Here is a 14,054-nt window from a genome sequence, read left to right as displayed (position 1 = left end):
CACCATTTTCAACTCTGATAATTGTAGGAGATATTCTAACTGTGGTGAAGTGCTGGTTGTAATTCTAAAGTAATGCTAATGTTTAATATATTTTTAATATTGATGTGTTCACCTGACCTCCCCCCTACTGAAATACATCTATTTCACAGTCTGATGCTCTTATTTTCCATGTATATGCAAGACTCACATCCACCATTTATGAGAATGTCCCACCGAATTAGCAATGAGAAGCTCTTATTAAAACCAGAAAATAAAATTTAAAAAAGGAATATCTAAAGTATTGGACCACGGATTCAGATTAAGGCATCGTTAAAATACCATTATTCCTGGACTAAATTTAAATATATATTTTTGGTTTACTTTTTATGATTATATGCCACCTGAATCCAATTCAAGGAGTTACTTTTGTGGATGCTTTACCTCAGAGAGCTGTTTTCAAAGAGCCGCCAAAACACTAGTCAATGAATTTTCCTTGTTTCAAAGAAAAGATTCAGAATCACTTTATTGATCCTTTCAGGGAAATTATTTTTCCCAAAATAATGCAAAAATAATAAAAATAAAAATAGAGCAAAAACAAAACAAAATAAAAACGGGTACCAGAAAGTACCAGAGGTGCAATATACAACAAACAGTACAATGCAATCAGCCACGTCGTTAGTCACAGACAGTTAGAGTTACGTGTTTGATGGTTGTGGCTAACACTGAGGAATAATGTCTCCTTTCAGTAGTTTTTCCTCCAGATGCAGTAACATTACCTCCAATGAAATACTGCGTGTTATTGGTCACATAATCAACAGGTCATATTCAAACAACGAACAAACATGCTAGCATTTCAGTGAAATGTTATGCGTTAGCTGGGCCAGGACATGAGCTTACTGAAAAGTCCATTTATTTTAGTAATTTAATTCACTGAGTGAAACATTAAGAAGATTAATTACATAGACGTGTGTAAAGCCTTTATTTCTGCTAATTGTGATGATTTTCTGCCTGCAGCTAAAGAGAGCACAACATTTGAGATTTTAAAAATTACAACAGATCAATAAAACAACACATAAATGTGAGTTTAATGAAAGGCATTTTTGCTTAAGGTTATTTTCAGCTATTCTCACCATCCATTTTATTAGGTGCACTTGTTCAATTTCCTGTTAACTCAAATAGTGAATCAGTTACGTTTTTGTTGCACAGAGTAATGGATCCATCCTACCTTTTCTGTTTTCATCCCTTCCTGACTACAGTTCATTATTTTTCTGATGGCTGCTTCCTTAAGGATAATGCACCACAAATCTCAAATCATCTTAAACTACTGGAGCACTTTTGGGATGAGGTGGGCCAAGAGATTTGCAAGTGAGTCATGCTATGATGTCAGTATGGACCCTTGTTTCTGACACTTGAGTCTATTCCACCAAGAATTAAGGTATTTTTAAGTAGAACCCAACCCACACCAGCAAAGTGTGCCTAATAAAGTAGTTAGAGACTATACTTATGCCTTATGTAGTGTGCTAAAGCATTATAATAATACATTTTATTTACAGTGTCCTTTATATATCAAACTGAAATCTCAAAGGGCAACTTCACACGCTGATGATGGCAAGCTACTGGATTGTTGCTACAGCTGCCCTTGGGCAGTTTTGCGCCAACACTAGCAGGCAACAGGTGAAGTGTTTTACCCAAGGACACAAACGACAAGGGCAGACAGGCGAACCAGGAATCGAACTGGAGAACACCTACTGCCGTCACCACCATCATCCCATATTGTAGCTTTTTTTTAACCTAGTTTAAACCCTAGTTGAGYAACATATTCTGGAGGATTAGAGAAATTCATTTTGAGACTTAATATATCTTGCTGTCAAAGAAAATAAAAAGGAGAGAAAGCAGGATCTTAATCATTACTAGTGACTAGTTAAGTGGGACGCATTTACAATACCACTGTGGAGCATGCGATTCTGTCGCTTGGGGAACCAAATCATCTTGGAAGATCAGTTCAAAGAAATACACAAAGGACTTCTAAGAAAACATCAGTAGACAATGTTCTCAAAGTCCTCTAGGACTGGAAACCAAATGAGTACTTTAAAAAAGAGGGATAGAAAGAGAAGGCAAAAATAATGCTGTTTATATTAGTCATAGCATATTGTGTGAATGTGTGGGTGAATGAGTGACTACATTCAGTCACAGCAATGACTGAATGGAATCAATGTAGTGTGAGATGCTTTGGAGTCCTCAGGACCTGATAAAGCGCTACACAAAGCARGCCATTTACCATTTCAATCCATCAGCATTTGGTTTTGATTTTTTTCATTTGCGTTTAATCATCACTGATTAAAATCAAATGTAAAAATTTGATTTTCACTAAATGTCCACCAGACATTTACCGTTGCTAAAACATAGCAACGGTAAATGCCTAAAGTCTTGCCCCACACATAGTGAGGTTTTGTTTATCTTGTAAGTGTTTAGTGATACAACATTAATGTTTGCTGTCAATGCCTGATTCCATGGACTGGAAATGATGTTAGTCTGTCACTCTACTCAAACAGAATAGGATGGTCAATTAAGTAGCAGCTGTCAGACACAGTTGGCAGACAGTAAAATAACTCACTCAGTAGGCGTATGTACTGATAGAGGACACACAAAGTAAAAAACAAACAAAAACAACACATAAGTTGTCTTGTGTCTATATGTCTGAGTCCTTGTGTGTTGATCCCAACTTTGTAGCCAAAATTCTGCATAAGGCTAACTGTATGTGTCTCTTATGATTTGTCCTTGGTTTATGCAGATGAATGATGGAAAAGTTGCAATTTAATACTGTGTCAGGACAGAGGAAGATACTAGAGGGAACTGTTTTTTTTTCCCCCAAGATGATCGCCTGGCCCTCTGGGGATGAAAGTTCAATGCTCTCAATCAACACTGCAATGTCAACAGAACAGCCTACTGTGGGTGACAGGAGCAAATACACACAGGAGATAGCGAAAAATGCTTCAAACAGGTGCAAACGTGCGGCAAACAGCAAAACATGCTGAAAATGCATGAATGATGCGAACTCAAAAACACACAAAAACAAATGCAGCAGAAAAACACGGCAAATAAATCTTCCAGTTTGTTGTAGTCCACATGTTTAGCTGTGGTTTGCTTTTGCTTGAGTTCAACATGTTATAGGTATATATTTTAGAATACTTTTTTTATTTATTATTTTCATTATCCATCTAAGCAAGTTCATAAGCTACCATTCAGTGGAATCTTCTTTCAGAAAACTTTTTTTATTTGGCTGAATTACTCTTTTTTTTTTTTTTTTTTTTAAAGAGATTGCAAGTCACTCATCAGCAAGTAATTCTCCAGTGCTGACAGGTAAAATTCAGAGTGACTATTTAAATGCKGACACAAAGGAGCAGAGTATGTGCATGCAAATGAACACGCTTTTATTCACCTCTGTGCCTATACACAAACACACACTTTACTTATTGTCTATATTCTGTGTGGAGTCAGCAGATAGATTAGCATTGCCAACTAATCCATCTTATTAAAAGGCAAAAGAGAGAGAAAGAAAGCGAGAGAAATAATAAAGCACAGGTTGTGGGACATGTCTTAGGTATTAAAGTTTAGCTGAGTCAGTATTATAGACAGGCAGCACAAGAACAGTCCAGCCATATAACCCTTGATAAAACCTCTGCAGATCGTGCCATAAAGTTACATATTTTTAATGTGCGCGTGCGCATGTGTGCGACTCTTGTTTGTTTGCTCAGCACAGACTGATGGCCACTTGCTGTACGTTTCATCAGAAGTCAGTAAAGTGTGTTGAGCCATCTCTCTTGGTGGAGGACAGATCCGTATGAAATCATAATAGATGGCAATACTATTTGAAGAATGAATCAATGCTGAAACCAGTCTGATGGTGGACAAGAGACACATCACATTTGACAAGGACTTAACTGGGGGTCAGGGGGTCATGCTCATGCAGGCAGACTAAACAGGGAGGTTACTGCAGCTCTCTGAGTAATAAAAGTGCACTGTATATCACTTTTATTTGAGAAGGACATGGGAAAAAAAATCCCATTTTGTCAGAGATTATTGCCTTTAAAATTTAGGTTTTGTTTTGTTGAAGCTTTGTGTCAAACTCTGTCAATGATCAACATGAGCCTTAATTCCTAGTGAGTGTAGAAACAACAGTCAGTCTATGGAAATGCCATTCTGAATCCTCCTCGAACATGGTTTTAAAAAATAAAAAGTGTTAACACAAGTAAAATTTAGATACTGTAACTGTCATCGTTTGTGTATTCTGAGTCGTCTGTTTAGTTCATGTCACTCCTTAAATGTTCAGATACAGCAGGATTGTCTGCTGTGTCTTATTCTCACAACAACTGCATCACACCTGCATCGGCCACAAGGATGTCCTCTTACAGTGCAGCCACATTAGGTTTCATAAGGCATAGGGTTATTTAAAAAAATCATTATTTGAGTAACATTGTGCAAATCAATCAGTTTTAGAATCGGAGGTGAGCAAAACCTAGACACTGCTACTAAATTTGCAATTGGATGATTAGGCAGTTAGAGAAAGTAAATCATTTGGAGGAGATGAATCATTGCATTTCTGGGACTTTGAAAGCCTTTGAGGATTCTGTTTGGGATAAATTTGTTCTTCACGTTCTGCTCCTTTCTTGTTGCAGAATTAGTTTTTGGTGTGCATCTGTAGCTTAACCTTGGCCTCACACGTGTGTTGTAATAAGTTGTCACAGGGTTTGAGGCTCGTGTAAAGTAGTTCCCTCTGTTGTCTGATTGTAACTGAATTATTCAAGGCTTTTTCCTCTTTGACAGAGCTGAGGTATTTATAGGCGTTGGTTTCTGCCTCTCATACTTACATGGCAACAACAAGCTCTCCGAAGGCTCTTCCACAAACGAACCAATTCTGAGGGAGAGGAGGTGGGGAAAGGCAGCAGAGATATGAAATATATGCCGGAGTTTTTTGGCTTGCGGCTAAAAGAGAATTGGACATTGCGGTCTAAGACATTGACACAGTTTCAGTGCTATTTGTCTTGGAAGTCATATTTCAATTTTAAAAGAACTAAAAATGACAACCTTTTACAGAAAATGGTGGTAAGGAATATTTATTAGCTGTCTACACAAAATGGACCTCCCAGGAGTGCTTTTAATTGTCTAAAGATGAAGATGGACTGCAAGACAGTCCCTGTGACTGATTCATGCAGGAAGGTGGGAAAGTCATGGGTAAGAGAGATAAACCCCTTGTCAAAGTCTTAGAGGAAACTSGGTGACTACAGATGAAAAATGGACTGCTGTCCGGTCACGGTCGCAGATCTGCCCCTGGTGTGTAGTAGGATTGATGGAGCAGTAACAGTTGTGGAAGCAGACCCAAGTAACTTCAAGGGTCATGAGAGGTACTRGGGTGATTGCCACTTCATTCTRCAATTTCCTTAAAAGCGCACTAATCGGACACCTCAGTTGTAGGCACGGATAATGCAATGTTAAGATGCTCTYGTAGTTTGCTCYACAAACTCATCTTAATTTCAGAAGTGCTGCCTTCAAATAAAATGATAAAATGCTAACCCTGGTCATGTGTGTTTAACCTGGTAGGTGATGTGGAAAAGGAGGGGGAACAAGAGTGGAGGTGATGTTGCCTTGTATCCACCTGGACACCAGTAGCTCCCTGAAAATAACCGGCAYACTGTGGGACAGCATAAAAAAACCAAACAGAAAAAGAGAGTTGGCCTTCCCCTTGCTGTCTACCCCAACCCCTCARTGCTTCTGTGGCTCAATGGAAGATCTACCAATTTCTCTGTGTTATTTTAAATACCATTTTTAGTACYCTGTGTTTTCTGCACTCTGTATGTTGTATCCACCAGGTTTTGGAGGACAACACACAGGCTGCATGAACAAAGAGTCAGCTGGAGCACACGACGGGTGAAGTTGGGATGTGCGAGTCTGTGGAAGCATGGAATCAAAAAGTCAATAAGGCTCTCCAGATAAATGTGTGTTTGTGCAAATGCACATGAGCGTTGGTGTGCAACTTTATCTGGGTAAACCACCAGGGGTTAATTTTCATTCAGCAGGCTTCACTGTGTGTCTGCTTTGGTTTGTGTTCTCATCTATCTGTGTGTGTATGTGTGTGAGAGAGAAAGAGGGAGAGATTTTGCGTCCTTCAGACAAGGACAGTAGGAGAGTTAACATCTGTCCTGAATGGAGAAGCACTGTGGGCCCTAAAAGAAGCGTGAGCAGCAGAAAAATAGCTTGTTAACATGCTGACTGAAAGCATGACATTGTATCGTTGCAAATGTGGTTTAATGTGATACAAAGACTTAACTCTCTGTTATGAACCCATTGTTTCTCTGGCCTATCTTTTTTTTTTCACAAGGCATTGTCTTTGAGTATATTTAGAAAGAAGAAGTAGTTTGATAAAATGTGGCCCTCCTCTTTGTCTTACTAGAGGAACCCCTGCTTCATTTTTATTTACTCAGGACTTAAGAGACTTCTCAGCCCTCAAGTTATCTGGTCACAAAGGATTTTCACTGATCAAGTACTATTTAGACTTTCAAATTTCTCGAAGAGCTTCATGAGCTATTTTTACATGAAAATACACCTAAACAAYGAATGATTTATAGATCTAGAGGTTAAAGTAAGATGCTCATCAGAGGCCTGCAGATAGACTGGTTTTGGCACGTATTGTTGTGTTTAAATTGAGCTTTACCTCAAACTGCCTTTCCACGCAAGTTGTTCTTTGTCTCTTTGTGTGTATTCATCAAGCTTTTATTGTCACTTGTTTTAAAAAAAAAAAACATAGAAATCTCATTGAATTAGCACTGTGTTGATGGGAAGCTTGGTCAGAAATCTACTGCCCAGTATAGTAGAAATTACAATTTAGGATGATTAACAGACATTGTTTCCTTAATGGAAACAAACTGAGCTCCATCTCTGATGATACTGAGGAAACATCTTGTTGTAAGTGCACTAAAACACACAAAAATACGTGGAATTTTTCCATCCATCGGTTATGCATTAGCAGCATGGTTTCTTTTGCAAGCGAGTTCAGGCATCAACATGAATGCTGTTGCCTTTCAAACTTCAGTTTTAGACTCACAACACCCACTGCCATTGTAGATGTTGCTGCAGGGGAAACCTGTCTGTATTCATGAAGAGGAAATGCGATCTTCARAAACGTTTGGTATTTTTCATTCATTCAGGTGGATGAATGAAAGGGCGATATTTCCTAACTGAATGGTCTTTCCGTTACCAGATTKTTTTAAAAGCAAACCACAAATCCACCCAACCAAACACAACAAGAAACCCACTTTGGATTACCAGATACTTCCACCAGGAGCTGATGTATATACAGTCACACAGAATCGAATTTACTTAATATTAATTTTGAATCCAGTCAGTGATTTGGGATGTCTTGTCGGGACAACAAGTCACTCAGTAAAAATATTTTGAGAAACAAATTGCTATGCCATATCAGAAATATCTACTGTTTCTAATCCCAAGCTAAAGAAAAACTTTTTTGCTTTGTTCAATTTTACCCTTAATTTCTTGGTTCATGTTGTTTAATGAAAATGCTGTTCTCTCTGGACTTTTTTAAAGTRCAATTTGAGGTCAATTATAAATGAGTGTGCACTCTCAGCCAGTTGTAGTGCATATATTTATCCAAAAATGTAACCTTTGATACTAAATTAAGGGGATGAGGGCCAAGTGGATGATTTTATACTTTACTGCTTTAAAGTGTTAAGATATATTTTACTYAATGCCACAGAGGAAATAAATTAGCAAGAAMATTAGAAAAGCCAKTAGAGAGTTAAATGCATAATTTGTAGTCAGCCATTTATTTGAATTAATTAAGAACCATTTGTCATTAACAAGGCCCTGGCCAAGAGCAAGTATGAAAAGAAGTCACAAAAAGAAAAATATTCATAAACTTTTCATGTCAGCTGTCAAACACGGTGGTGGAGGGCTGATGATATGGGCTTGTTTTTGCAGGCTCAGAATCTGGGCCTCACTGTGTATTGATTAAGTTGTCCATGATCTTGTCTGCAAATATTCCCAGAGTTAAATTTKAAGTCTGAAAGTTAAACGTTTAACAACATTGGGGTCATTCAACTTTTCAACAATCAAAATGATGATCGCCGATGAAGCAAGGAATGAATGAATGAATGAATAAACGTAAAGGTAGTAAAAAGCCCAGTCACTGCTGATAAGACTGCTGTATAAGACTCTGAATCTCCCTATATGACATCCTTTTACAATTTCTSTGACCGTACTTGTTTTTTCACTCTAAATGATCATAAAGGTGAGGATGATCAGCGCATGTACATGTCTAYATATTAGCATCAATAATGTTTATTTAATTACAGTGAACGCCTTTTGTGATGTCCTTTTGTTTCCATTTTGTGGGTGTGATGGATGACGGTGCTGTTGAGGTTATCGCTGCTATCACAGCCCTGCTTTTAGATGCTCCTGGGCTGTACAGAATACATGACAGTTCTGATGAATGAGCCACATTTCACACTTTTAGACTGCATCTGATCTCACAGTTTCCACATACAYGCATGTACTACGCACACAGGAATGCATTCAGCTCACAAACAACACTTTTTTAGGCAGCACACACGCACGGTCATTTGGCTGATTTCCTTTTTCTCCCCTCCCCCCTTTAAGGCAAAGCCTTTTATTCAATTACATGCACAGCTGAATGATCAGCTGTCTTGAYTTATAACATGTGAGAGAGTTTGGAGTGATTAATCTCTCATCTGTAACTTTCGCAACTAATTACACCTCCTCCTTCATTATGCCTTCCCCCTGGTTCTGCTAGTAAAATGTTAGTTTATAGAAAACACTTGTCAGTTCTTACTTACCTCTTTTTTGTTTATCTCCACTATCTCAAGAAATGCTTTGCTTTTTGTTAATGGAGAGATGTGATTAAAACAATTAGGAAATTCATCAGAGGCTTTGCAATTAGTTAATTGCTATTAATCCTATTTAATCAAATAGCAGTATTTGACACAAGCAAAGTCTTTAGTTAAATAATACACTTTAATTATGGATTGAAGTATTATACCAATTTATAGCAACGATATTATGATGTTGCACGATTATTTCTATCTTGATTTAGTGTAAAGGAAACAAACGCAAAGCCAGACATGCGACCGGGTCCTTTTTGCAGATTTACAGCAACATGCTGTGACTTTCACATACCTACCAGGACGACCCTGCTCTCACAGCCTCTCTCATTTAAACAGCCTCTGTGTGGGCTCAAAGGGCTGCGTGCTGTTTAGTCAGCATATTACTGTTCAGGGTAGATGCTGYCTGTATTATCGGGATGAGAAGAGGGCATTGATCTCTATCAGCATGCATGGAGGGCAAATCCACATACAGACCGAAACTACACACAAGCACTGCACACAGATTGGGCTCTGTTTCTTGCCTATTAAAAAAATATTGTGTTAAATATGCAATCATGTTRCAGTTCAAAARCAAAAACAAAAATACCATGGAAGAATGACATCCTGTTATGGCATGAGTGATGAAGAAYGCTAATGATAATTACTTCTCTGTGGTAGCTTAATTTCTCTCTCTGTGTGTTTGCTGAAATAAATTATGGCTGACATATTAGTAACATGCTAAAACAAAAACAGTATATTTGGGGAAATCTTTTTGTATTACATTTATTGCTATATGAGGGCTGAAAAAATGTTACAACAATGAATATGTTTACTAACTTTGCTTTTATCATCTAAGCTTCTTTAAAATCTGAAGATCTAACCTCAGTTGATAAAAACAAAGACAGCTGAGATTTCAATTGTTGAATTTTACTTCTTTATTAAATATTCTGTTTTAATACCAGTCTAAGTGTTCACATTTAGACTGAAATACACATTGTCACATTTATAGAAAAAAACCTTTATGCATTTTACTTTAAATTTCTCAAGATCTTATTGTCACGACAACATGAGCAAACGTATACACAACGTTTTAATTCTAAACTGTGTAGATTCACAAGGCAATTTTTTTGTTCTTCACAGAGACCCGGGAGGACCGCAATAAGAGACTGTTCAGACACTACACTGTGGGATCTTATGACAACTTCACCTCATACAGGTACTGCCTTTGTTTCAGTGTGTGTGTGTGGGGGGGCGGGGGAGGGGGGTGTGTGCGTGTGTGTGTGTGGCCATGCATGCTATGCTGCAGCAACTTTAATGGTCATGTCACAAGGAACTTTTCTCCCTGTTGGGCTAATAAAGTCCATGCAAAAAGGTGATGAAGTGCAGTGAGGTTGCTGCCATCTAAAGCAATGTTTGTGTCACTGCACTCTCTTCTAACTATTAAAAGCAAAGCAAATTATGTGACCTAGTTCGGTTTCATGTTTGGTACAGACAGATGCCTTGTATTTTTCTGTGTGTATAGCTGCCATGCTATTACTAGGGTTTTTCTAGATGAAAATTGTTCTACAGGGTCTTTTATATGTGTTCATGTCTCATGTAAGGATGACATTTATCGTCTACAAAATGTAAACATTTGCTTTCTATTAAATCAGTTTTTATTGGGGAGAAGAGCAGCAAATTAGGCTTTTTTTTTTTTTTTTTGCAAGAGTTGTTCTCTATGAACATTATTTCCATCAACTCTACCGACCTTGAAAAATGTCAGCATCTTATATTTTACTTCAAAGCTAGATTAAATTACAGGTTACAGGTGAACCATATTTGTTAAGTTAAACAACACTTTTAAAGTCAATATGTGATGTGAGATATCGTTATAAGTAGATTCATAAATGTTTGAAGATGAAAATTGTATTTGTTCTTAGAAGGCGTATATTAATATAGTCAGCTCATGAGACGGGTAAATATATAATATTGGTTTAATGAGATTGACACAAGAGAAGAGAAGATTTCACCAATATTTCAAATATCAGTAAAAAAGTTTATTCCATTACTTAAATGGAATAAAAGTTTTGCAGGTCATACAATGTGTGGTAATAATTATCTCTTTGCTGTAGAATTGTGTGGCTAGGGTACTAAAAACATACCTGAATTTAATTTTCATACAAGGCAGCACACAATTTTTAAGGGAAAGCTTAAATAATTTTCAAAAGTATTTTGGAAGAAAAATCTGAAAAGTGTGGCATGCATTAGCAGTCATCCATCTTAGGCGGGTTTCTTTTCARAAACTTTGGAGAGAAAAATAWTCATTGGCGTCAACAAGGATCCCTGGATGTGTCAAAGAAGACAACASTGAGAGCTTTTTACAGAGGAGAACGTCAAGGTCACCGTCCAAAAAATATTCCATTGCTGAGACGACAGCACAGCAATGTCTGAGTGAACAACAGTGAATATGTGTTTTGAACKTCTTCATAATGTAAACGTCCTGGTCTACATTATGGTCTGATGGTCTTTTATGATTGGACTATATTAAGCTTCCTTTATCAATTGTGGTCAGCATCCCCACATCATGATGCTGCCGCCACAATGCTTTGACTTTCGGACAGTCCGTTTCAAAGTGATATGCATAGTATGTTAGGATCAGTAAGCTAACGGTCTCATCTGATCAGGACCTTTTCCTACATATTTGCTGTGTCCCTTACATGGAATGTGGCTAAATTTAAGCCAAATTTCGTCTTTTTTTTTTTCTTTCCATTTTTGCATAAAAGCCATACTTGTTCAGCTTCTGGTTATTCTGTCCAGAGATTCTCCAACCTGAACTGTGAAACTCGTGCAGCTCCTCCAGAGTTTCGGCCTCTTCTCTGATTAATTCTGTCATTGATCAACCTGTCAGTTTGGATTGAAGGCCTTTGTTTTGGTTGCTTTGAAGTTAGTTGGTACTCTTWTCAATTTTTAATGATAGACTGAMCAGTTCTCTGTGASATTTTTAATGTTTATTASGTCTTACTGTAATCAAACCTCGCTTTAAACGTCTGACCTTAATGCTGTATCTCATGGGGCTGMTAGTAACATCTGATGTGAATTGTATATAACTTGAAGTAATAGATATAGAATAAAAATATATTTTGTGAAAATGGTCACATGTTAAACAATTACATTAACTACTGTATGTTTGGCATTGCCTTACCATAAGTTGTAGTTAGTCGTATCTAATTTGCGTACATAAGGGAAAAAAATCCTGTATTGCTTTAATGCACAATTTTGGAGTCTTAGTTCAAGTGAGAATATATAGGATGTGAAGCTTTAAACAGAAAAAGCTGCTTAGTGTTGCCTCTCCAGCACAGCATTATGTGCATAATAATTAGCATAAAGTGGATAGAGAGCATTTTATGAAATCAGACTCAACCTCCCTCCAGCAGAAAGGTTGGTTCCCCGTCTCCTGGCTCCAGCAGCAGGAGCTCTGTGAGTCTGAGACGAGTTTATTCGGTTGAGCTAATGAAACTGCAGCTCAGCTGTCCAATTTGAACGTCACTGCTCTATATCTGCCTCAGCTGTCAAGGATGCTGTAGAAATGTTACAAAGACTTGGAAAGACATTTGTGTGCTAGCTGAATTATGTTTAACGCACAAACAAAAATATATTACCAGTACTCCTGTTTGTGCACACTAGACTTAAGTAAATTAAGTGCTTCTTCAAATTTTACTGTTGAACATTAGAAATGATCTAAATGTACACTCACCTGCCACTTTCTTAGGTGTGTGCTTAAACAAGKTTCCAAAGTGATTTTGGTCCATGGTAACATTTGTGGACTGCGCATTCATGTTACGATATTTTGGAGTACAAAAAATATATTTGTCATGTTCCTCAAACCAGATTCAGATGACTTGAGCAGCGTAGTCATAAAGAGATGGGTATGGACAGGAACTACTGCCACTGCTGCTTCTCAAGTAGATTATAGTGTTTAAATGATGCTCAACTGGTACTAAGGACCCCAGAGAGTGTCAACAAAATATAGAGCATAACATTACACCACCTGTAATATGGTTTTTTTTTTGTAAATGTAATCTGTCTTTTTTTATCCCAGGAGGAATAGCTGATGCACCATGCTGCTAATTCTAATAGGGATCTCAATAAATATAAATGTAAACCAGCCTGAATTGTGCATATTTTTCAGGAGTGATCTATGCTYTCATGTTGTTTGCACGAAATTCTAACCCTACTGTCTAAACGCTGCAGCTGGAATGGAGAYGCAGACCAGGAAATTATTTTTTCCATGTGTTATTGTTGAAAGCTGGTGAGTCAGCGTAAAATGTAGCCTTAGCTCCTTATTCTCTGCAGACGGGAGCAGCACCCAGAGTAGGCTGCTGCTGCTGTAGCCCATTTGCRTCAAGGGTCAATGTGTTATATTTTTAGTGAGGATTTTCATACTGAGTCTTTTGTCTTTTCATACCATTCCCTGTAACTCGGAGAGAAGGTTGTGAATCAAAAATGGCAGGTCAGCCATTTCTGACCAACAACCAAGYAACGTTCAGGTCACTTAAATCGCTTTTATTTCCCCATTCTGATTTAYGGTTTGAATTTCAGCAAGTTGTTTTCACTACATTTGGATGCCTGAAGGCTCTGAGTTGGTTGACTGATTTGCTKCTTGAGTTTGAAGCAATGGAGGAGGTGTGCCTAATTAAGTGGCACATGACTATAGTTGAATATCCATAATATCTGCAGTTTTTTATTATGAAAATAACCCTGCTTGCAGTCAAAAGCTATTGTGCTTAGCAAACTTTTGGCTCAGAATTTAACAAGTCCATACGTGAGAGATTTACTCTCCGAGGTGTGAGGGGACCAACAGTGTAAGACCGCCTAATCGCTGACATCCCTTAACACTCARAAAAAATCAGGTGGTGATAAACTGCTTTGCTTACTTTTCTGTCCTGTTTCTTCTGTGATCAGTCAGGGCACAATGCTGCATCTGAGCTTAATCTGACAGTTTCTCTTACGAAATCCCTAAACACACTCCTCAGCGTAAGTCTCCAGWGGGGGATCATCTGGAGGTCTTAGAGTTTATCCGAGAGATTCTTCAGTCATGGGGATTCCTTTTACCTGCTTATTTTCTCCCACACTCAAACCTGTTCCCTGTGCCCGTCTCAAAATACTCGAGCAACTCCAGGGAATCCTGAGCTGTGATCTTTT

General features: G+C 37.9%; 1 protein-coding gene across 10 annotated transcripts in view; it reads left to right on the top strand.

Moving 5' to 3' along the window:
- Window positions 1-14,054, top strand: part of shank3a (SH3 and multiple ankyrin repeat domains 3a) — a 140,030-nt gene that overhangs the window by 105,471 nt on the left and 20,505 nt on the right. For all 10 annotated transcript variants that reach the window (XR_001776702.1, XM_017305277.1, XM_008411317.2 and 7 more), the window contains one exon: window positions 10,014-10,089. Coding sequence is in view for 9 of the 10 variants with exons in the window: in XM_017305277.1 (XP_017160766.1) it covers window positions 10,014-10,089 (76 nt within the window). In the remaining variant the exon portion in view is untranslated. The remainder of the gene's footprint in view (window positions 1-10,013; window positions 10,090-14,054) is intronic.

The sequence above is a fragment of the Poecilia reticulata genome, linkage group LG6, assembly GCF_000633615.1.
Source record: "Poecilia reticulata strain Guanapo linkage group LG6, Guppy_female_1.0+MT, whole genome shotgun sequence".
In the NCBI taxonomy this organism is placed as follows: Eukaryota; Metazoa; Chordata; class Actinopteri; order Cyprinodontiformes; family Poeciliidae; genus Poecilia; species Poecilia reticulata.
Note: the sequence above shows the minus strand (reverse complement) of the source record. Positions and strands in the feature narration are given on the sequence as shown.